General features: G+C 41.3%; 1 protein-coding gene across 2 annotated transcripts in view; it reads left to right on the top strand.

Annotated features, from left to right (window-relative positions):
* The first annotated feature begins 9,689 nt into the window (after positions 1 to 9,689).
* The window catches only part of CRADD (CASP2 and RIPK1 domain containing adaptor with death domain), a 170,985-nt gene continuing 155,506 nt past the window's right edge, over positions 9,690 to 25,168 (top strand). For both annotated transcript variants that reach the window (XM_021687525.1, XM_044914739.1), the window contains exons 1-2: positions 9,690 to 9,815; positions 11,123 to 11,426. In XM_021687525.1, coding sequence (XP_021543200.1) covers positions 11,129 to 11,426 — 298 coding nt within the window. In that variant the 5' untranslated portion in view covers positions 9,690 to 9,815; positions 11,123 to 11,128. The remainder of the gene's footprint in view (positions 9,816 to 11,122; positions 11,427 to 25,168) is intronic.

The following is a 25,168-nucleotide window of genomic DNA, read 5'->3' as shown; positions in this document are numbered from 1 at the left end:
TAAAGTTAAAAAGTACCTGTGACACACTGTCCCTTTTTGAAGAGGAAAACACAATGTTGTAACGGTACCTGCAGCCCATTGCTAAGCAACAAAACCAGGCCTGGCCTGCGCCGGAGCGAAAATTCTTCTTTGTTCGGTCTGATGCAGAATTATTAAATGGAAAGTGTTTAATAGAATCTAACCTGCAACAATAACGCTCATTATTCTTCAGAGCACTAATCAGCAGTTGAGAACTAATTTTCACGGGAGGCTCTGACAATAGTTCACATTTTCTGTTCTCTGAATAAAGGAGTTCAATAAGGTTTTGCATATTCATTTTTGTGGAAGGTATGGATCTGTGTTCTAGGTTTAATCCAGGACTATAAAAATCCATCTCAAGGAATTTTTATGGAGGTTTTATTTATTTATTAGAGAGAGAAAACAAGCAGGGGGAGGGGCAGAGGGAGAGGGAGAAGCAGGCTCCCCGCTGAGCAGGGAGCCCGATGTGGGACTCGATCCCAGGACGCTGGGATCATGACCTGAGCCGAAGGCAGACGCTTAACTGACTGAGCCACCCAGGTACCCCATAACAAAACTTTAGAGTAATAACATATAACTTGTGTAGAATTATCCACATAAAAATGAATTGAAAGGAATTTTTGACCTTCTTACATTCCTTGGTTTATATAATTGGAGCCCAAAAAGAAGCCTGGTTGTAATACACTGGTCTTATATGCATTCATTTGACCCATATTCTTGAGTGCCCACTGCAGGGCACCATATTAACTACTATGTATAAAATGAAATCAGAAGAACCAGTTATGTTGTTGGCCAAACATATTTACTGAACACATGCTGTGTTCATAGTACTAGATGATTTGAGTGGAGACCACAAAAATAGAAAATCAGTTCTCTGTTCCCAAGAGAAGACAGTCTAAAGCTGCCACTCAAGAGGAGAACAAACCTCTCCAAGGTCACAAGGAAAGTGTATTTCTTTTTCTTTCTGCATATCTGATATTCTTAGGCCATTGGCCATTAGAGGATCTATGTGGGCCAGATGAATTTGGTGAAGTAGGCCACAGTCTAAAACCATTTTGTCTTTTCCCCTCCCTTCTACTGGGCAATGGGAGGGCTTCCGTGGTACAGAGAGAAGCTTATTTCAGCCCATATCATACTGGTAGTTGACTGGTACTCCAAGCACCCCAACATTCACCTCCTCATTATCTGGGGACAAAAGACATAAAGAATCCATCAGCACTTTTAATGGCTGATTTCTTTTCCCTATTAAATCAAATACAGTCTCCCTGAAGAACAGTTCTAATGCTTCAATATTAATATCCACTATTTGTTCAAAATTCTCTACTTCCTGTGTAGCTGGTGCATGGGTTGGATGGATGCCCACTTATCAGTGCAAAAGGGAAGGAAGGGAAGCGCCTCTTCTGGGCTAATGGTTGTATTTGCTTTATTAAGATGCAGCTGAATGTTTTGGTGGATTGTTGTCAGAAAGAACAGCCTGGCATCAATTATGTGGAAACAAAAATCATTATATTTAGTAGTCATTGTCTAATTTTTAAATGGACTTTATTAAATAAACCCGGATAAAAGCTTCGTTCATTCAAGTACTTGGTACATTTACTGATAAATCATCCTGGCAGACCCATCATGATGATGAAGTTCTGCTTGGAAAGAAACACTCAATAAGTTCTACGTGAATTTTTTTTTTTGGTCAGTGTGGCCAAATATGGAAATACTTAGGGTTTTTTGGGGGGAGGTGATAATTTCTTGGTGCTTTAGGATGTCAAATTCTGTTGTCTCAGCCAAACGCTTGGCTATATGCTTAAACAGTTTCAAATGTGTGGTGGTGGTGTTCCTTGAGCAACATCTTGACTCTTTTCCCTGCAGCCAGCATAGCTTGCTTCTCTGTCACTTTCCTTGAACAAAAATAGAAGGTTGGTTACTAAATAGAAGGTTGGTTACGAAACGTAGAGTTAATCCCTACGTCTACTATCCGAGGTGTATAGATTTCTCTTCAATCAATGGTACATGATGTGAGCCCAGTAGATACTCGGCAGGGAACTTAGCTATTAAATTTTGCCATTCAGAAGACTTAGGTTTGGTTGTTAGCTAGTACTTGACCATCTCAAGGACATTCATTTACTAGTTTCTCTAAGTCACTGCATTTAGTTACACCACCAGAAAGTCAGACCTAGATTGTATTATCTTCTGCTTTATGTTGGGTTAATACCAGGAAGGTACATTTGAACAACATTTTGGTATCTTCTACAAAATAACACAGGACAATCATCGTATTAATTGATCTGATGTCCCTTATATAAAGAATCCCATGATAAATTCCTGCCTGAAACCTGCATTGGAGAAATGTTAGTCTTTTTATTTTTTTTTTTAATTTTTATTTATTTATTTATTTTTAAAGATTTTGTTTATTTATTTGACAGAGAGAGACACAGCGAGAGCAGGAACACAAGCAGGGGGAGTGGGAGAGGGAGAAGCAGGCTCTCCGCAGAGCAGGGAGCCCGATGTGGGACTTGATCCCAGGACCCTGGGATCATGACCTGAGCCGAAGGCAGACGCTTAACGACTGAGCCACCCAGGCGCCCGAAATGTTAGTCTTTTTAGATGACTCAGTGTATTTTCTGAGATGGGAACTACACACTACAAATGGTTTTCTCTTTTTATTGTGAATACCAGGAAACTGAGAACTTATTTTAGTATGCCCTAATATCTTTAGGTGTCCTAATATCTTAAATTCTTTACTGGCTGCTTATCCATCTTTTAAATGTATATATTACAGTTTTATAACTACTGCAAGTTTTTTGAAGAAAAATAGGAGCGTTCACCTCCTTAAAGAGGCTTTCTCTGGAGACTCAGTTGAAATCTGTTCCCCTCCTCTAGCCCCCTGACCAGTTTTTCTTATCGAAGCACTCTTCCTTCATTGTAATTGTAATTGCATTGCATTGTAATTATTAATTATTATTTGTTTCCTTGTTTATGTTTGTCTCCTCTAGACTCCAAGCTCTGTGAAGAGAGACTATATCTCTCTTTCAGAATGTTAGCCCTAGGTGATCCTAACACAGTAAATGCTCAATAAAAACTTGTTAAATTATGAATAAATTGTAGTAATCCTAGTATTATAAATCACTAAAGTCTTATAATACTTTAAATCCCCAAAAATATTGTTGGGATATTACACTAGTACATGATAATTTGCATAATATTGCATTTGGCTCTTTTAAAGATGTATTTATTTATATTTGAGAGAGAGAGAGAGAGCATAAGCAGGGGGAGGGGCAAAAGAAGAGGGAGAGAAGCCTACTCCCTGCTGAGTGGGGAGCCTGATGCAGGGCTCAATCTCATGAACCTGAGATCATGACCTGAACTGAAACCAAGAGTCAGGTGCTTAACCCACTGAGTTAAGCCACCCAGTGCCCCTATTTGGCACTTTAAAAAGATTTATCATTTAGGTTTTTATAAACTCTCCCAGAATTTTTACAAAAAGCAATAATTAACCTAAGATCAAAACAAAATATTAGAGAACTTAAGGAATCATTAGAATTCATAACTTAGTAAAAGAATAATTAATTAGTACACACAATTCAGGTAATATTATTTAAAGCATAATATCAGGAGTTATACAGAAAGAGGGTCTAGTATGGCTGCATATTCCAAGTATAGTTTTAGGATTTACAGTTACAGAAATAGAGGCCTATATTTCCTTTGACAAATTCTGTTCTTAACTCTTTTTGGGGGGATGGGAGAGTATGAGGAAGAGAAGCTACGTGAGATTCCTATTGCATGTTCAGAAAATAGCAAACATAAAATGGGAAATAAGAATTCACGTCCAGAAGTCTTCATATCTACCTGACATGGGCACATCCTTCACCATCCTCCTTTTCTACTTCTTTCCTCCTCTCTTCAATCCCTTTCTTCATCCCTTCCTTTAGTTGTCATATCTCCTTATTCTTCTCCAGTCTGTGACAGTTTCATGACTTTGACACTTTTTTTTTTTTTAAGATTTTATTTATTTATTTGACAGAGAGAGACACAGCGAGAGCAGGAACACAAGCAGGGGGAGTGGGAGAGGGAGAAGCAGGCTTCCCGCCGAGCAGGGAGCCCGATGCGGGGCTCGATCCCAGGACCCTGGGACCATGACCTAAGTTGAAGACAGACACTTAACAACTGAGCCACTCAGGCACCCCGACTTTGACATTTTTTAATAGTAATTGTCAGATATTTTGTGGAAGGTCTCTCAATTTGGGTTCATCTGATGTTTCCTCATGAAAAGACTGAGCTTATGAATTTTGGGGAAGGATAGCATAGAGGTGATATGCCCGTCTTGTCACATCATATTGGGGCACATGATATCAATATGATTTACTTCTGGTGATGTTAACCTCAATCATTTGGTCCAGGTGGTGTCTGCCAGGTTTCTCTGCTATAAAGTTTTTTTTTTTTTTTTCCTTTCTATACTCTATTGGTCAAAAGTGTGTGACTTTTTGTACCCGGCTTTACTGAGATATATTTGACAAATAAAAATTATTTACATTTATGGAGTACATGTGATATTTTGATATATGTATACATTGTAAATTGATTACCACAATCAAGCTTATTAACATAGCTATCATGTCACATAGCTATCATTTTTTTATGTGAGGTCAGAACATTTAAGATCCATTCTTTCAGCGAATTTCAAGTATGCAATATACTATTAATGATAGCCACCATACTCTACATTAGATATCCAGAACTTACTCATCCTGCATAACTCAAACTTTGCAGCCTTTGACCAACATCTCCCCATTTTCCCCACCCCCAACCCCTGGCAACCACCCTTATACTTTCTGCTTCTGTGAGTTTGACTTTTTCAGATTTCACATATAAGTGAGATCATGCAGTATTTGTCTTTCTGTATCGGGCTTATTTTGCTTAGCATAATAACCTCCATGTTCATCCATATTGTAGTGTATGACAAGATTTCCTTCTCTCTCTCTCTCTTTTTTTGGTTAAGACTATTTTTTAGAGCAGTTTAAGGTTCACAGCAAAACTGAAGGAAAGGTATAGAGATTTGCCATATACCCCCTGCCCCACACATATATGGACTTCCTCATTATCAACATCGTCTAGCAGAGGATAATGTAGTATTTGTTACAATTGATGACCCTACATTGACCCATCATAATCACCCAAAGTTTATAATTTACTTTGGGGTTCACACTTGCTGTTCTACCTTCTTTGGGTTTGGACAAATGGATAATGACATGTATCCATCATTATGGCATCGCATAGAGTATTTTTACTTCCCTAAAAATCCTCTGTGATTCCCCTATTCATACCTTCCCCCAATCTCATGGCAACCACCAATCTTTTTACTGTCTCCATAGTTTTGCCTTTCCTAGAATGTCATATAGTTGGGACATACAGTATAGAGTCTTTTCTGATTGGCTTCTTTCACTTAGTAGTATGTGTTTAAGGTTCCCCCATGTCTTTTCATGCCTGATAACTCATTTCTTTTTTAGGGATGAATCATATTCCACTGTCTAGATGTGTGACAGTATAAATATCCATTCACTTACTGAAGGACATCTTGGTTGCTTCCAAATTTGGCAATTATGAATAAAGCTGCTATCAATATTCGTGTCAGGTTTTTGTATGAACATGTTTTCAACACCTTTGAGTAAATACCAATTGCTGGATCATATGATAAGAGTATATTTAGTTTTGTAAAAAATTGCCAAACTGTCTCCCAAAGTAGCTCTACCATTGTGCATTCCCACTAGCAATGAATGAGAGTTCCTGTTGCACAACGTCTTCATCAGCATTTGGTGTTGTCAGAGTTCTGAGTTTTGGTCATTCTAATAGGTCTGATTTTCTTCTTCTTTAAGGGCCAAATATATGTATAGTCAAAAATATACAGGCACATATACATATAATCTCACATTTTCTTTATCCATTCATCTACCAGTGGACACTTAGGTTGATTCCATATCTTGGCTATTGTGTATAATGCTGCAATGGACATGGGAGTACAGATATCTGTTTCAGATCCTGCTTTCATTTCCTTTGGAATCTATAGTCAGAAATGGGATTGCTGAATCATATGACAGATCTACTTTTAATTTTTTTATGACTCTCCATACTATTTTCCATATGGCTGTACCAATTGAAGTGTGTGGCTTTTTTTTTTAAATAAAGAGCTTAAGAGTTATTTTATTATTTTTATATTTTTTAAGATTTATTTTTTATTTATTTGACAGAGAGAGAGAGAGACAAAGAGAGAGAGCACAAGCAGGGGGAGGGGCAGAAGGAGAGGGAGAAGGAGAAGTAAGAGTCCCCACTGAGCAGAGAGCCCGATGTGAGGCTTGATTCCAGGACCCTGGATCATGACCTGAGCTGAAGGCAGATGCTTAACCGACTGAGCCACCCAGGCACCCCTTAAGAGTTATTTCATTTAGTTTCTAAGCTTATGGGATTTATTGAAGGTATCTTTTTGTTAAAGTTTCTAATTTTATTGTGAAATGGTGGAGTACATAGTTTGTATGCTGTTGATTTTTTGGAATTTATCGAAGTTTCTTTGTAATTTAATTCATGATCTATTTCTGTAACTGTTTCAAGTATGCCTGAAAAGAATCTCTTTTTCCCCATGGCTTAATTTCCACATTCATGAAACAGGAAGAACTGAAAATGTCTGACTCCTTTGATTTTTGTTTTGAAATTTGCAGAACTAAAGACCAAATTGGAAGACAGAAAAATACTACATTTGTTCTTTCTGACTCTTTATTTTGCAAACTAACAATGGGTATACAACTTGACACAAGTAAACACAGTAGGGGAAAGAGAAAAAGGGAAATATCTGTCCTTCCTGAAAATAGATTTGTTACCACTGGGTAACAGGTGCTTAATCCTCTGTGGGGGCACATTTCCAGCCTACAGAGAGGGAAAAAACAGAGCGGAGGAGTAATCATCTGTGATAGTGATTCTGATCTGTGTTTGACTTTTTAGGCTGCTGTCCTTAGATATTTATATTAGTGAAGCTGAACCTCTGGCTTGCTGCTCAGAAGTATCATTGTATGGTAATGTGGGGTGGTCATCCTGCAAAGAGCTGACTGAGGGTAGTTGGCTAGTCAATCAGTCAGCCTAGTTGCTTCGGGGGCAACATGAATGCTCATCTAAATTTGCCATTGGAAGAAGAATTTAATGATCAGGGGCTTCACCTTATGGATTTAAAAGTCAGATCCTTAATAGCCAACCTCTTAGGTTGCTCACCATCGGGACTCCATGCCCCTCCGCTCCTGCACTAACTCTTCTCTTGCTGCCTCTTACACTCTTTTCTTCTCTTCTGTTAACTCTCATGGAACTCACTTTTGGCTCCCTGGACTCATCATCAATGTCTCTTTCTAGTTCCCAGAAGATCTCAAGCCTTTCCAAATAGAACATGTCATTAGGAAGTGTTTTAAGCTAGGTAGTTTTATATGGGTGTGCTTTGTGCCATATGTTTCAACTTTAGTATATGTTTGAAAATTATCAAAGTTTATAGTTGGAAAAATTACACCCAAAAGTCTGTAACCTCAGCTATTGCTAGTATCGCAAGAGGTCTGCACTTTATCTGGATGAAAGCAGAGAATGTTGCTAATACCTGTCCACATACAAAAGATAAACCTTTCCCAGGAAAGGAAAGCAGTTCCAGAGGAGAGAAAAGAAAAAAATAGGTAGAGAGTGAAGAGAGTACTAGGAACTCAGGAGTATCAAGTGGGAGGTGGCACCAGAATGATTTGTCAATATTCTGGTTGTCGTTAGAACAACAGACTCTTCACCGTACATGGCCGTGTGGTAAACTGGGTATTGGAAAGGGCATGAAATTGGAAGGACCTGGTTAGAATTCAGGTGTGGCATATATTAGCTGTGAAATTTTCACTAGGACATTTGTCCACTTTGATTCCACAGTCTTCACATATGTAAAATGCTAATAATAGGGGTGCCTGGGTGGCTCAGTCTGTTGAACGGCTGCCTGGGATCGAGCCCCACATCGGGCTCCCTGCTCAGTGGTGAGCCTGCTTCTCCCTCTCCCTCTGCCTGCCACTCCCCCTGCTTGTGCGCTCTCTCTCTTTCACTGTCAAATGAATAAAATCTTAAAAAAAAAATGCTAATAATAATAATACTTGCCACCCATTAAAAAAATTGTCACTACTGGTATAATAAAATGGTATATTGGTATAGTAACACTTTAAACTGGTTACAAAAAGGTTTTGAGGAGGGAGGTTTAGAATTGCTTTCCATTGATTTGCTTACAAAGATTTTCATCTTCCACTAGCAGTGTTGGTTGAGAGAACCTTTATAGAAATAATGATATTTGAGGTATTTTTCCTGTTACCTGGTCAACCAATTTTTAGCAGGTATACGACTTTCTGCATATATCACCCAATCGATTTAAAAGTGAATCAATGAATATGCTTATTGATTGCCCCATTTCATAAAGGAGTTCAGGAATGACCCTCCTTTTGATATTCTGATATGTCTCTATATTTGGATCATGCATTTGTCTTGCTTTCCAATGAAAAATGTGGTGAACTCAGCAGGTCACCCCCCAATAACAGCCATTCTCTTTTTAGAATGTCTTTCTGTGCTTCAGAAGCTGGAAAACTCCAAACCACATGCTCCAGATACCCTTGCTGCAAATGTTCTGCATTTGAAATAGGTCTCACCAATTGCAAACATCAGAGTAAGATTTGCAGGTGCTGTTCTGATGTTGCTGGCAAATACAGCTGTGGAGACCTTGGGTTTTCCGCACTTCATCTGTCTGTTGAGAAGAGACGGGGATGTCAAGTCACTTGATCTGTCTGTTGAGAAGAGATGGGGATCGGCTTTCCCGACTGTGGTCAGTTAGGCAGTATTGTCTAGGGAGTCATTCTCGGATGCCCAGGCCTCTTCCAGCCTTTCTAATGATTGTGAATATCCCCAATTCCCCGTGACCAATCCTTTTCTTTCCTGAGTAGCTAGCTGGTTGCTGTAACTGAATAATTTACTGATGTATAATCTCTTTGTGGACAGGAACTCTTGTGATATAAGATATAAACGACCCTGCATTTTAGTGGAGGGAAACGAATGACAGATAATTAAGTAAAAGTTTTAATAAGATGGTGTACATGCTACAGATAAAAACAAAGTTGGAAAAGGGATGGGGAGTGCAGGAGATGAATGTTGCAATTTTAAATAGAGTGGTCATGGAAGGCTACGCTGATAAGGTGACTTTTTTTTTTAAAGATTTTATTTATTTATTTGACAGAGAGAGACAGCGAGAGCAGGAACACAAGCAGGGGGAGTGGGGGAGGGAGAAGCAGGCTTCCCGCGGGGCAGGGAGCCCGATGTGGGGACTCGATCCTAGGACCCTGGGACCATGACCTGAGCCGAAGGCAGACGCTTAACGACTGAGCCACCCAGGCGCCCGATAAGGTGACTTTTGAGACCTGACCATCTATTATGTCAGTTGTGTGCAAGACTGTGGAGTTCCTGTGTTAAAATACTACTTTCCTTAGGTAACCCCCTAAGTGATGCTAATTTCCATCTCCAGGCCGCTTTATTGTTTACCCACAGCAAACATGGCGGAAAAGGCTTCAGTCCGACACTTGTCCCCTCCCCCCAATAATGATGGCTACAGCACTTCCTGTGTTTGCCCTTAAGAAAGATGGAGACAACACTTCCTGTTCACGGCTTTCGCCTTCAACAAAGATGGTGCTTATGGTACAGGTTCCCTAACAGTCTGGATTCCGGTTGCGGTTTCTTTCTTTCTTTCTTTTTTTTTAATATACGTGTTTGCAGACGTAAGTAACAGGAAATCAGAAACCCCGTATCCATTTTTTCTCTAAGGCCCCGCACGGTGGAGTCTGCGGCCTGGGCCCTGCGTGGCTCCCCGCCCCCGCTAATTTGTTCGCAGCATTTCCGAGCCGGGCCCGGGTTGGGGTGGCGGTAGGGATGCCGGGGGCCGCTACCCCTTCAGTCCGCTCTGAGGATCATTGCCAGCACCCACTTTTTAGCTTGTCAGATTGCCCCGAAAATTCCTCCTAGTTCTTCCTGTTCGTAACACAACAGGACTTCGGCTGGCAAGGCAGGGAATAAAAAGTTCCAGATGGGCGTTGGCAGCCAAAAGCGCACACCCTCCCCCTCACCTGCCACCGCCCGGACTTCCCCGACTTCCCCGAGGGCTGCTCGAAGGAGTGGGGTCGGGTCGCCGGCCGCTTGTACTTTCTGTGGGTGCCTGGAAGCGCCATCTGCCGCCTCCCCCCCACTCCGCGCCGCTTCTTTACCTTCATAGCCTCCGCACCAGCGCCCTCAAACTGGGGCAGTGGTCTTGAACACAGGCCTTAAAATCGTGCGTGGCTACTGACCAGGGCTGGCGTGTGGACATTTTTTCCTTGTAAAGAAAAAATAAATCCCCACTAAATGTCCCATACGTGTGTGGTCCGGGCAGTGTTGTGATAGGGTTTTGGAATTCTTAGAGGGCAGGGGCGGAGTCTGTGACCATATATAAGGTTTACTGTAGAGGCACACACAATAAATATTTTTCTTGGAGGTGAGGGTATATAGGGCTTTTCTCTTAAGGGAAAAGAACCTTAACTTAGTGGTACCTACCGGTTTCGGGCGCCCACTCCCATTGCTATGCAGGTTCAGCAAATGCCCATGGTCAGAAGAGCACCTGCATGCTTATTGGCAGTTTCCTTGGTATTGGGGTGTATCTGATGAAGGCTATGTTAAAATAAAGGCACCGTTTCTTCTTAAGTATGTTAAAATGAAATGCTGCTCTGTAATTTTCAAAGTTGCTTTTTAAGCAGGGTCCATGGCCCAGTTTTTTCCAAATCTCTCGATCAAGCAAGGAATGGAGCTAGGATTCCATTGTGTGGAAAGCAAAAATAGAAAAGATGATTCGTATTCAGGGTTGTTCATTATGTTCGGAAACATTCAAAATTACTTCGCTTTGGCTTAACAGCTGTGTACCAAACACCACGGCCTGGCACCCTGCTAAGGTTCCAAGCTGTACCTGACCTTAAGGAGCTTGCACCGCATGTAGGACACTGTCTTTAGGGGTTGGTGAGCTCCCTGTAATCTGAGCTACTATTTTGTCTTCTCCCAGGGAGAAATGGAGGCTAGAGACAAGCAAGTGCTTCGCTCCCTTCGCCTGGAGCTGGGTGCGGAGGTACTGGTGGAGGGACTGGTTCTTCAGTATCTTTACCAGGAAGGGGTCCTGACAGAAAACCATGTTCAAGAAATCAAAGCTCAAGCCACAGGCCTCCGGAAAACAATGCTGCTGCTGGATATCCTTCCTTCCAGAGGTCCTAAAGCATTTGATGCATTCCTAGATTCCTTGCAGGAATTTCCCTGGGTTAGGGAGAAGCTGGAGAAGGCAAGGGAAGAATCCATAACTGAGCTGCCTGCAGGTAGGCCTCAAAAAGATCACTGCAAACCAGGTGCAAAATTGTCGAAACTGTGTCCTTTGGATGTGAAGGTGGGGTTTTAGGCTGGGGGTGGGTAAGGAGTTTGGACTGAGGCACAGGGTGTTGGAGGCACAGGATGAGGAGGTGGAATTAGGAAGTGCAGGGAAGGAAGAATGAGCTGTGATCGAGAGGGTGAGGAGGGAGGTCAGAGAATACATTTAGAAAATGCTTCCAGGGAAACTTGGCAAGTCACTTGGGAGGCATGTTCTCATCTGAGAGCCAGGTCATATCTCAGCGCTTGGCATTGGGAGCCATTTGGAAAGTGCAGATGGGAAAGCAGGCTTTAGGCTTACTGATAACTGATTCGTGGGGTGCCAGAGCTGCTGGAAAAGGTCAGCTTCATGAAGGAGGAGACAGCCTCTAGGAAGGCACGCCTTGCACCTGTTCCCTAGGCTATCCTGCATGGCCAAAGGGGATTATTTCGAAAGCTGGTTAAGTAAGTTTTTAAAGGTTATTGATTTAAAGTTAGTCTTTTTTAGTTTGGCTTTGTTCAGACACCCAGAGCATTTACTGTTATAAGAATAGTAGTTTGGGGAGGGTCGCATTTTGATTTTAAAGAAAGTTGGAAGCTATGGAGAAGAGAAACAGTCCCAGTGCTACGAGCCTGGCTTGTAGCAGGAAGAAGATGTGATGTGAAACAACTTCATGACTTTTACTGTTTTACAAAGCTGGAGGAGCAGAGAACTGAATTGCCTGAAAAAAAAAAATCTATAAATAAAATAAAATAAATTAATTTAAAAAGAAAATAAAAAAATAAAAAATTGAAAGTTGACTTTGCAAATTTTGGAATAGTTAGGAAATCAACATTCTCCGGAGATTTTGAAAGCAGTGATAGTTAGAACTCCTCCCAGACAGTGGTCCTCAGACTTTGTTGTTGCAGTTTTAAAAATACCAACAAAACTGGTTAAAAAACAAATGCCAGTAATAAAAGACCAATTTTATTATTTTTGCCCCATGGACCTCATATTTTGTTTTTGTTTTGGGGTTTTCTTTTTCATGGACCTCATATTTTGAATGATTTTTCAGACCACAGTTACTAACTAATCATGATGAATCCTTCTATTTTTATTAATGACATATGTCTGAATATCTGCTCTGCGTGAGGTAACCACTGAACTTAGGAAAGCTTGGTTAAATCCCAGGGGAAGAAAGCAAACACATTTTCATTTTCTAGCATGGCCAAATTACAGGTAAATGTGTTTTAGGCTTTTTGAAATACTGAAAATAGCTGTCCTTTCCGGGCCCCAGGACTTTTCAAGTTCGAGTGTCCTTACAAAATTAAATACTTCAGATGTGTGAACAAATCCAAACTAAAGTATCTAAGACATTTCTACCACTTTACTGAAAGCAGAATAAATAACAAAGACCTGGGGACACATTAAGAGAAGTATTAGGGTATCCGGTGTCTTTTCCTCATATTTGACTTAGAGATTCCTCTTGGCACCAGATAGTTGGAAACAACAAAACAAGCGAACCGAAACCCCGTTACTACCAAAATATTTCATTTAATTTTACAGTCATTTTGGGTGATGTAACTCATCCTGTTGTATGTTGTTCATAGAGGTGTGACCCCATTTTAATTTTTTCAGATTTATTTAGAGAACAAGAAAAAAATTATGATTTTTTTACCAAATGGTGAAAGTTACATGGAAGTTGAGGGACAACTAAAGTTTTTTAAAGTAAGCAGAATGAAACAGTATAATGTGAGAAAAAATTGAGTGTGTCTGCATGAAAAATATTAATTTGTTAGTTCTGTGGAAGTGTTCAAATGGAAGGATAGGTTGGCTACTGTACAAATTTTAAGTACTCTTGTTTTACTTTTTGTCCGAGTAACACGGCTATTGAAAAATGTTTTCAGGAGAGTTTGATTTACATACGTTTCTGTATACCTTCTGCAATGATAATAACATAAACTTACTTTTAAAATAAGTTTTGTTAATTATTGAGTATTTTAAGTAAGATTATAAAATACAAGTAAGGTATGGAGAATAATGGTGCAGTGAACATCTGTCTCCCCATTACTCAGTTTTAAAAAAATATATTACCATTGCCTTTGAGGACCCTGGGTGTTCCTTCCTAGGCCTAGCTCAGCCCCAACCCCACTTACTGGTAAATCCTGAATTTGAAGTTTATCATTCGATTCTTCACTTTGTAGTTTTCTCCCTCATAAAAATCACTTTTAAAATCCACTTACGGAAAATCTGCAATACCATAAGTTTTAGCAAGATATATAAAGATACAAATAAAAAATATAATGTGTGTGAGAGAATAGGGGATGGAGGAAATGATAGACTTAATTTAAATTAACTAATTAGTTAATTATTTGGGAAAGATATATTTTAACAGCCTTCTCTTATTTGGGACCTTAAACTTTCAGTGTTTAATTAAGTTGATGGTGATATTTTAATTCTAAAATTCATTGGGAGTTAATTAATTGAAAACCTAAGTTTTGTTTTGTTTTTTTTTTTGAAAATCCTGGACTGTCAGAGTTGAGATGCCTTCAATTTAATATTTCTGTAAAAAATGCTGATGGACGCAGAGGTCTATTTCCCAGGACCCTGTGCTTCTCCATTGTTGTAAGAGTAATTTTAATAAGCTTTTAAAAAGACCATTTAAATTTTTATAAAGGCATTTTTGAATTTTGAGGAACTAAACTGTAGGAAGATGTGGTGCTTATATATTATGTGTATATGTTAACCTTGTCTGATCTTTTGCTCATTTTCATTGTCATTATTAATTAATTTGTGTAGATTTGGTGGTCTCCTCCTGGGATGTCTGAGAACCAATGGGCAGGAATGGCTTTCTCTTTGGCCAAAAGGCCGAAACGTCTCCAAGAATGAACTGATTTAATTTTATTAAAAAGTGTTCTTGTTTTGGGCTTCTCAGAGAATCCTGGTTTCCTCTTTGCTTGTTTAATTTCTGTGTTTCACTTGTAAATTTTGATATTTGGTGATAGATCCTACTTAGTTGCTTTTTATTAGAGAAGAATCCAGTTGTATCTTAATCTTCTCTGGTCTCTTAAACTACTCCCAGCAAATCCCAAAACATAGAAGAGCACCTTAAACCTTTGGTTCTTTCAGAGCCTACCTAGCTGATGGGTCTTCCTATTTATGTTTAAAAAAAAAAAAAGTCTAAGATGTTAATGCATAATTGATTTTGTGTTTTTCTCACCCTGTGAGGACTCTTATATTTTAGAAGAGAAATTCTGGCAATAAAATTACTTAATCCAGCTTGGCACTGCCGAAGGGACACTTCACAGTGTGTCCATTGCTGGCCAAGGTCGCAGAGTAGATAGTAGATCAGCTGGCAATCGTCTGTGGGCTCCTGTCTGGTCTTTTAAGAGATGAGAACAGTGCTGAGTCTGGGTGTAGGCAGCGTGTGCCTACCTGCTTGGCTTTCTACTGCTCGTGGGCCCTGTCTGCTGACAGGCTCTCCCTAGTGCCTGAGCTAGTCTGGGTCTGGAAAAGAGGTTTATGGCAGCCCTGGTCCCACCAGCTGGTGGGACTTAGGCTAAGTCATGGTGGGAGTGACTCCTGGGCCCCAGGACTCCCTGTTCCACTGTGTTGGCCTTGTTTGTGGGACTGGGTCTCTGCTGTGATTCTCACTTACCAGTCAGCCTGGCAACTTTGCCTTTAATTCCAGTCTTACGTTAGGCTTGGGAGTTTTTTTCTCCCCCCTTCTCTGTAGGCTAGATTCTGGCCTTACGTCCTCTTAGCCACTGGCGAGGATGAAGGACAGATGTCTTGGAACACAGCTCAGTGCCTCGTATGTTAGCATCAGATGCCTCAACACTCTCGCCTCCTGAGGCTGTTTGCTTCAACTTTGCCTGCGCTTGAGCCGGTCCTCACCACAGACCCTATGCCCTGACATTGGCTGCCCTCACTGGCGCAGGATGCAGGGCTGGTCTGTTTTCCCTCTAGCCAAGAGCTCCAGGGCTCAGCCTGTTCCTCTCGGAGCTGGCCCTGTGTGACCATGCAGAGGCACATCAGCTCCTCTCTCAAGATCTACTCTGGCTCTCAGATGTATACTTGGATGCATCTAAAGTTATGAGCAATAATGGCAAAAACCTTAGGGATTGTAATAGGTTTACTGGAGAGATTTCTAGCCTGGGATTCTCCAATCATACCATGAATTGGCCCTACTCTGCGTATAATAAGTTCGGTGTTGATCTCAGTTCATCTAGCTTGTGGTCTCTCTAGGCACTTCTGCTGTGGCTGGGTAGAGTTCACTTTGTGGCATCCTGTGTACTCAAGAGGGAGTGGTGGGTCAGCATCCATGGTAGGACCCTTCCCTGTGGTAAGGGCAGACTCTGCAGAGATCCCCAGTGTGATTATCATACGCAGCCTGAGGACCAACTAGATACCAGGCACTAGGAAATAAAGACATGTGAAAGACCTCCAGATCAATTGAGGGGATTCATTTATTCATTGAGGAAATATTGAGTATTGACATCAGGTACTAGGATGTTATGGGAAACAAAGCCCCAGCTCTTCTAGAGCTCACCATATGCTGTAGTCTGATGGGGATAGACAGAAGCGAATGAGTAAATAACTACCGCTATGAAGAAAAACAGTGTCTGGTGGTGAGGAAGGGCTTCGCACATCGTACAGGGTGGTCAGAGAAAGCCTCTCTGCCATGAGGATGTGGAGCAGAGACCTGAATTCTGCAACAGAGTGGGTACTTGGAGGAGGACCGTTTCAGATAGAGGGGACCACAGAGACACAGGCCCTCCGGTGGGAGCCCTCAGTGACAGTGTGGCTAGAGCCCAGGCCTGTCTGGGATAAGAACCTTCCTCACGGAGAGCTGAGTCACGCCGCATGTCAGCAAAGGCCCAGTCTCGACCATTCGTTGTTGTGCTTCCCAAATCGTGAGATGTGTGCACAGCCATGATCTTGGGTGGTTCTCAAAATGATTTTAGATGAAATGCAGATATGGGAGTGAATCACATGGTGAGAGAGTCATTTCCTTTTTCTTTCTGTTTCAATCCTGATGACATCCAGGTGAGAGCCTCCCTTTGCTGTAGCATCTCTCTTGACACTTGCCAGTTTTTCTTTTTAACAAAGAGAAGAAGCTCCTTATGTCTCATGCCTTCGGTGGACAACAGTATTTTTAGCTGGAATTGAGTTAGTTGCCTTCTTTCCCTTGCATTAGTCTAATGGTTTCCTTCCATTTATCGCAAGTAAAACTGTTTTCTATTTATGAAGCTACTTTTAAAAAGACATTGCTTGGGCGCCTGGGTGGCTCAGTTGGTTAAGCGACTGCCTCCGGCTCAGGTCATGATCCTGGAGTCCTGGGATCGAGTCCCACATCGGGCTCCCTGCTCAGCGGGGGGTCTGCTTCCCCCTCTGCCCTCTTCCCTCTCGTGCTCTGTCTCTCTCAAATAAATAAATAAAATCTTTAAAAAAAAAAAAAAGACATTGCTTTTACTTAAGTAAAAATGAGCACATAAAGAAAAATACTAGGAAAATAATGGTATGAAGATGTGGCAAAAATTGTAAAGATGCATTTCATGCATTTTCTCATTTAGAAAGCCAGGAGTTTGGGGCAGGAGCTGTCCCCTGGTTGCATAGTTGGGGAAGGAATGCTCCAGCTCTAGTTCAGATAGAAAATGGTGCCAAATTCAAGGTCCTTTATTGTTTTGCTCCTTCAGATTATGCATAGTGGCCAGGAATTGGTTAAATTTATTAGTAGAATTGCCGGAATGACTTAATTTTACGTTTTGTAAATTATAAACATGTTCAGAGTCAGCAAGATGGAGACATATTCTGGTATCCCAGAATTTTAGGCCGCGAGGGACTCACAGATCATCTAATTTTTCTGTGAAAAAGCTGAGGCCTATGGAGATTAAGTCAACTTGCCCATGATTACATAGTTAGTTGATGTAATTTATTGCCGAACTAGAATCCAGGCTTCCAGTCTTGATTTAGGATTTTTTCTGCTATGCAATCTTGACTTCCCACTGGGTTTGAAATGGAATTATATTTTGCTGTAGCATTAATAATTGAAATGAGCTTTTCAACAGTTGTACTAATGCTTTTGTTTTTTTTTAAAGATTTTATTTATTTATTCATGAGAGACAGAGAGAGAGAGAGAGAGGCAGAGGGAGAAGCAGGCTCCTAAGGAGCAGGGAGCCCGATGCGGGACTCGATCCCAGGACCCTGAGATCATGACCTGAGCCGAAGGCAGACGCTTAACCATCTGAGCCACCCAGGCGCCCCTGCTTTTGTTTGTTTTAAGAGGAAAATTTTCAAGGGCTTTTAGAGGTATACTGGGATAAGATTTTGCTAAAATATTTTATTTTTATTAATGCTAATTTTAATCATTTAAAAGGAAATTTTTATAGTTTAGTACTGCATTTTATCAGAAGATTCCCCCCGCCCTGCTCCTGCAAGGTTGACATAAAGGAAGAGCAGAAGACTTTTATCGAGTATTTATGGGACTGATGAAATAATGCATCTGTTGGCAGCTAATTGTAGCTCTTTCTAGGAATAGCAAACCATGTGACAGGCCTCTCCCCAGCAGGGATGCCTCCATTTCACTTTAAAAAATGGATTTAATGTTCTTTTCTCTTAGAAATTCTCACTGTGCTTTTTTCTCCCTCCTGTGGATGTATGGGCCACTTGGCTACATCAATCACCCTATTGACTTTTGTGGTTCATTTCACTTAGTCTTTCTCAACCCTGGCTTTAAAAAAACTACTGATCCCTAGACTTCGACGTAGGCCAGTTCATGCCAAAATCTGTGGAGGTGTGATTTGGGCAGTGGTATTAAGACACACACACACACACTTATAAACACACATACACACGCATGTGCACACGTGCAAGCGCAGGAACATGCACGAACGCCTCATGAAGTTATTTTAAAGTGCAGCCAGGGTTGAGAACCTTGAAATCTGACCAGCTGAGTAGGCGTGTGGCTCCTTTGTCACTTGTTGCTCCCCAAGCATGAGCTTCCCAAAGTTATGTATTTGCTTGAAGAGTTGTTCTTGTTTTCTGGTGAGGTGAAGTGGAAAGGTGGTAGGAATGGATACAGAAAGATATGTAGTTTTGTTTTGATTCCGTAATCATAAGTGTTTTTAATTTTTTGAGTTTCTTGAACGTTATTGCTCAAGACTGTCCCAGAATCCCGGACCCCACACAGGTGTGTGATTTGCTACCAGTACTAAAATCCATTAGAGCTCTGTGGGGATACACGGGTTCGATGTACACAGAACAACATTGACTGGAGTGTTTTGAGTTAGCAGATAAGTTTGGATTTGGGGGAATTATTTTCATTGCCTGTTCACATTGTTAGGTAATTACAAACCATCCGGAATACTTTGTGCTCTGTAGATCAAGTTGTCCAAATGGAGACAGAACGTGCCAGTGGAGAATGAGTTGGATGCTGGCCCTCAGATGCAAAGTGAGCTGAAGATGGCTTAAGGATGGATGAGAGGAGAAAAGAGACAAAGTTGGGAAGACTGGGAATGGCTTAGCCAATAAAATAACTATCATAATATTTATTGGTGGCTTTACTTTGTGCCAGGTACTGGTCCAGGTCCTTTTCATTTATCACTTCACTTAATCGTGGCACTAACTCAGTGAGACAGGTGGTCTTATTACTGTTACTGCACAGATGAGATAATGGAGGCACAGAGATGTTCAGTCACTTGTTCAGGTCACTCATTCAACCCAGTAGGGCCAAATTTGGAATCCAGGTCCTTCAAAGCCCGCTAATTCATAGCCTGTGAAAACACATTTTCAAGATGTGCTTTTCTCTCCCTCCTCCTTCTGACAAGTGGCTGCTCCAGAATCCATCATTTACCAGCTCCCAGTCACCTTCCCTCCCCTACTCCAGTCACTCGCAGACATGCAGCCCCAAAGGCTTCTCTGTCTTTCTCTTTCCTGCCTGTTGTCAGAAGACTAAGTCATGATCAGGCTGGGCTCTCTGCCCAGCGGGAAGCCTGCTTCTCCCTCTCACGCTTCCCCTGCTTGTGTTCCCTCTCTTGCTGTCTCTCTCTCTGTCAAATTAAAAAAAAAAAAAAAGAAGACTAAGTCATGATTGGTATCTCTCTCCCCCATCTTTTTTTTTTTTTTTTTAATTCTTTTTTGGGTGGCAAGGTCTAATGTGAGGCCATATGGGGTCAAGGAACAGAGCCCTTGGGTTGCTCCTATCCCAACTTGCTACCTTGAGAGTAGAAAAAGACTACATCTTCTTGACTGTGATTGGGAGATAGATTAGGAGATGGAGCATTGGCTCTCCTGGTACTGGAATCAGGTTCCACTTTGGTAGCTCTTAAATCTTGCTATCAAAAGCTGAAAGCCATCAGGTCTAATAACCAGCTCTTCTGGTGGCACAACCTCAAGAGTTTAACCATACGCTTAGCAAGGTAGCTTTCTCTTTTTATGGGTGTAGTTCAAACTTGTAGGCTGTTGTTATAGCTAGCTGCAGGAATGTTTGCCTTTGCTTAATTTTAATAGGCAGCTGTGTTTATACTTGTTCCTCAGTTTGAACAGCAAGGAGTATATGTATATGATTCTTTGGAGGACTTTTTCCCCAGAGGAAAAAAAGGGTACATTGTATTTTTCCAAACACTAAATTTTAATTGAGAAGGAAATGTGACCTCTAAAAGAAGTTTAGTCCTAGGCTTTATTTTTGTTAATGTTATAAAAGAAATCTTAACTCCTTGTAAGAAGTGCCAAGTTGACAATTCCTGGAAATGTTCATGTTCTATTTATGCTCAGCACCATAGCAGAGAGGGTGGTGACGCTGTTACCAAAATAATACTGCTGAGATGTAGTAAGTGGCAAAGGAGAGCTTTGTGGTTTCATAACCTAAATATAAGACTTTTAAAGCATCTCTCAATCCCACCATTCGTGTATAAGGTGTATGCGTGCTGAGTGGTAATGACCAAGTGGTTATGGAGATTTGCAGAGCCAGCAGAGCACATCAGCTGGGACCTGCCCTGTTGTTAGAACTGTAGAAGGTTAGAGGTGGAAGGGACCTCAGAGACCCCCCACTGTGCAGGTGAGGAAACTCAAAGATGTCAGTCAGTCTAACAGCGTGTATGTGGGCTCTTTGGTTCAAGCAGTAGACTTCTTGCTAACATAAGCAAAAATAGGAATTTCTCTAACGTATCCTGGGTTGTTCACAACCTTGAAGGAATTGCTAAAATGTCAGGGCTCAGTAAGGCAGGAATGAAGCAACGCTGGGGGTCTCTGGCCATTAATGACCATCTCCAGCTGAGTTCCTCCACTGTGCCTTCTCTCAAGATTCAGCGTCTGACTGGCCTAGGTTGAGTCATGAGCCCTTCCTTTAGGACACCAGAGTCACCTGAGTGGGGAAGGGACAGATCTAAAAGGAAGAGGTGAAAGCTGATTAAGAGATGGCCGCTATACTATATCATACCCATTCTTTTTACATTGAACAGGTTCCACACTTGTGGGCCTGGAAAAAAATGATAGCCCTTTAAGGAAGGAGAATGTTCCACATCTTCTTACAGCAAGGCCCAGGTCAAAGGCCAGAGGTGGTAGGAAAATTAGAGGAGAGCAGTTTTTAGAGCAAGATAGGTCTTCTGAAACCTTTCCAAAATCAGAAGATATTGGGGAGAAAACTAGATTGAGAATACTGAAGTCAAGAAGTGGTTAGAAAGAGAATTTGGGTTGGGTTCTGGCCTCAGGGCTTTACGTACATAAACTCTCTTTATCCTCATAGAACTCTGAGGTCAATACTATTACTGTCATTTGCATTTTACAAATGAAGGTATTAGACGAACTGCCCCACGTCACATAACTTGGTAGTAGCAGAGTTGAGATTTGAACGCCAACAATCTGGTCCTCCAGTCTGTGCTATTAACTGAGAGGCTCTTCTGTGTCCTTAATACCAGTCCTTGGTTCCGATGGGTGTCACGTGTCTCAGAGCACCTGACCTGGGCTCGCTACAGCTTCTGTATTTGCTGACCCTTTCTTCCCTTGCGTCTCACATGTAGCCAACATTTTCATTGTCTTTTTAAAAATAGTTTACCAAATGGAAGGTTAAAAAAACACCGAAGAAGATAAAAAATATTTTCTAGAGAAATGTGATTAGGCAAAATGAAGATTCGGAATGAGATTGACGTGGCAGTCTACGGCCATACCACCCTGAACACGCCCGATCTCGTCTGATCTCGGAAGCTAAGCAGGGTCGGGCCTGGTTAGTACTTGGATGGGAGATTGACGTGGCAGTTTTTGTTTGTCGAGTCTTTATTTCTTCCCTTTCAATTTCTTTTTATTCTGAATCAGCCCTTTGATGGTGCTGTGGGCAATTGTCCTTTTTCGGGCCCCTCGTATTTGAGCCCTTTTATTCCTTCATGTGCCAGTCAGGATCCATTCAGGAGACAAAAACCACACAGTAATGTGAACAAGGAAAATTTAATATAAAGAATTATTATTAACTAGTAAAAGGTTCATTATGGTTAACTACTGAAGTGGTGAAGAGGTCTACTTTTTCTAGGGCTGAAGGAGAGAGAGAGTACAGGGTGAAGGCACTAAGAGCTTGCAAGAGGCTCCTCCCCACCCCCAAGACTGAGTTTCAGTCCTCTTTGGAGATGAAGTGACTGCTGGTGGCCAGTGACCTTGCCAGAGGGTACAGGCTGGAGCTGGTCTGTAGGAACAGCCCACTGGGTTGAGAATCTTGGTAGAGCATGTGGGTGGACCAGAGTTGGTCCTTAGCAGTCTGTTGAGCGGCAGGGCAATTCCCTGGAGAGTAAGCACCTTTGGGTTTCCCACATGCCACTGGCAGTACACTTTAGAGGGGATAAAGCATCCGGAACCCAGTGATAAGCCCCTTCCTCTGCTCTGGACTTTCAGTGTCCTTCCAGTGCCCTCTTTTGATGAAAACGAACACTGCACCATCTGGCAAAGGAGAAATGTTCACAGGGGCCAGCCCCAGTGTCACAAAGCAGGGCAGAGAGGGTGAATGTAGAGCTCAGAAGTAATACGTCGCTAATCGGTACACCTCATCTATAAAAGGATGGCAGTATATAATTCCCAAAGTAGTTCTGAGAACCTGTTTCATTCATTCATTTATTTAGCCAACATTTATTGACTATCCACCATTGCTGGCTATTCTGCCAAAGCTGTGAGAATTATGGTTGTCATTGTCTATTCTTGTTTGTTCATCTGTCTGTCTCTGAAAATAGACTGTGATCATCTCTAAGGCAGAATCTGTTTTTGCCTCTGTACCTGCAGCACCTAGCTAGCATGGTGCTAGATACCGATTAGTTCTCGCAAGCTTATAGAGTGAATGAAGGCAGGACTATGAAGATGAACGTAAAGATGGACTCATACCCTCAAGGAGTTTAAATTATAATTGGGGAAAGGTAGAGGCAAACAAAATATAATATGATATTCTAGTTATCTGTTGCTGTGTAACAAGCTACTCCAAAATTTAGTGGCTTAAAAATAACAGTCATTTATTTTTACATGAATGTGCAGTTTGGGCAGGGCTCTGAAGGGGGCATCTCATTTCTGCTCTACCTGGTGTGGGTCGGAGTGGCTTAACTGGAGCTGGAGGAGCCACTTCCCAGATGTGTCACTCATATTTCTGGTAAATTGGTGCTGCTCGTTGGTTCCTCTCCACATAGGCCTTTCTGCAGGTGGCTGGGGTTTCCTTACAGTATGGTGGCTGAGTTTCAAGACGCAGGAAGTAGAAGCTGCCAGTTTCTTAAGGCCTGGGCCCAGACACTGGTATAGTGTTAACTCTCACTGTATTCTTTGGTTAAGCTGTCCCAGAGCCCAGATTTGAAGAGACGTAGAGACCTCACATTTACTTGGGAAGTATGTCAAATTATCTTGGGCCTTATGGCACTTATCAGATGTAGTGGCTTAAAGTATATATATTTGTTATAGTAGATGGAAACTTAGCTGCCATACATGAAAGTGACTTGTAAATTAATAACAAATGTTCTTACTAGTTTAACAAAACATATGTTTTAAAAAGTGAAAACAGCTCTTTTCCCCCCCCAAATATAAAAGCAGCACATATTTGTTGTTTAAAAAGGAAAGACTCTAGAAAGATACCAAGAAAATGGAAGTCACCCATAATCTCATTGCCCAGAGATATCACAGTTTATAACAAATGAGGAGTGAAATGCAGTATTTGGGTTTTTACCCTAGGACATTGTTTTAGAAGCTCTCTCTCTTCTGAACTCCGGTCATTTCCATAAAGTTATTATTTACTTGATACCAACTCTTAAATCTGGAATTTGTCATGTAATGTTGAATAAAGGATAAAATTCAGAAGGTTGTATGTGTGTGTGTAAAAAATATATAAAATACATGTATATAAATACACACACATTTTCCTTTGAGAGTAAAACTTTCTGAATCAACTTGAAGTAGTCTTTTCAATTTTTTTTTTTTTTTTTTTTAAGATTTTATTTATTTGACAGAGAGAGACACGGCGAGAGAGGGAACACAAGCAGGGGGAGTGGCAGAGGGAGAAGCAGGCTTCCCGCGGAGCAGGGAGCCTGATGTGGGGCTCGATCCCAGGACCCTGGGATCATGACCTGAGCCGAAGGCAGCCGCTTAACTGACTGAGCTACCCAGGTGCCCCAGTCTTTTCAAATTATTAAGGCTAGCCCCTAGTTGTTACATTTCAGTTAGCAGGGGGTTGGGGTGGGGTGGATTGGACTTAAATGACCTTCTCCAGTTACTCTTAAGGAGCTAAGAGGAATATTTTTCACTCTGTTGTTTAAAGTATTTTTCTGTTTATCTTTCTATTAGTATTCTATTTCAAAGTGTTTCACTAGGATATTATATAACCTGATTTTTTTTTCTAAGTCTCCTGTTTGTATGCTTTTAAATATTATGTTTCTAAATCTTTTCTCTTCTTTGTTTTTCCCAAGCTGTTCCACTGTAGTGATTAAGCCTTTGCCTGTGGCATTTTAAGATCTATTTATATCCCTCAAATTGACTAGATTTGTAAATATGTGAGTGTTCTGGATAGTAGATTAGATTTTTTTCCCCCTTGCACTTGGAAAGACAGTCCTAATGACTTTTTTTTTTTTCCACTAAATCGTGGAGTGTATTTCAAAGAAACTTTTAAAACCTTTGGTGGACTAATCATATCTCATCCTTCTTCTTATTACCAGAGTAAAAAGACCATAAACCGTTGTAGGAGGGGCTGTGTAAGTCAGGGGAAAGAGCAGATACGAGAAACTCCAAAACTTTGCTTCCTGCATTATTTCATCAAGCATTTATTGAATTTCTACTGTTGCTGGGATTTAGGTACGGAAATTAATAAAGTATAATACCGGCCCTCAAGTTGCTCCAAATAAATGAGATGATACGTGTAAAGAGCTTAGAATAGAGCCTGGCATTTATTAAACATTCAGTGAATGTTGGTTGTCATTATTATCATTAGAGGTAACTGAAGAGTTGTGACAGAGAGGTATGTGCAAGGGACAGGGTGGCTTCACCCAGCCTGCAGTAAGATGGAATTGGGGGAGGCTTTAGAGAATGCGCATACCATACCTTATGTCTGAGTGTTGAAGGGTAAGTAGGAGTTCACTAGGAAGGCAGAGGGGAAGGGCATCCTAGGCAGAGTAACAAAGTGCCAGGCCATGGAGGCGATGGCTGTACGTTGTGTGCACCTAGTGCCTGGGGGTGGGGTGGGGTGGTGGCAGCCAAGGCTGGGAGCTCAGGCCCAGGACTGCTCAGCAG

This window comes from Neomonachus schauinslandi, chromosome 5 (genome assembly GCF_002201575.2).
Source record: "Neomonachus schauinslandi chromosome 5, ASM220157v2, whole genome shotgun sequence".
Taxonomy (NCBI): Eukaryota; Metazoa; Chordata; class Mammalia; order Carnivora; family Phocidae; genus Neomonachus; species Neomonachus schauinslandi.
The sequence above is the reverse complement of the archived record's forward strand: the minus strand, read 5'-3'. Positions and strand labels throughout refer to the sequence as shown.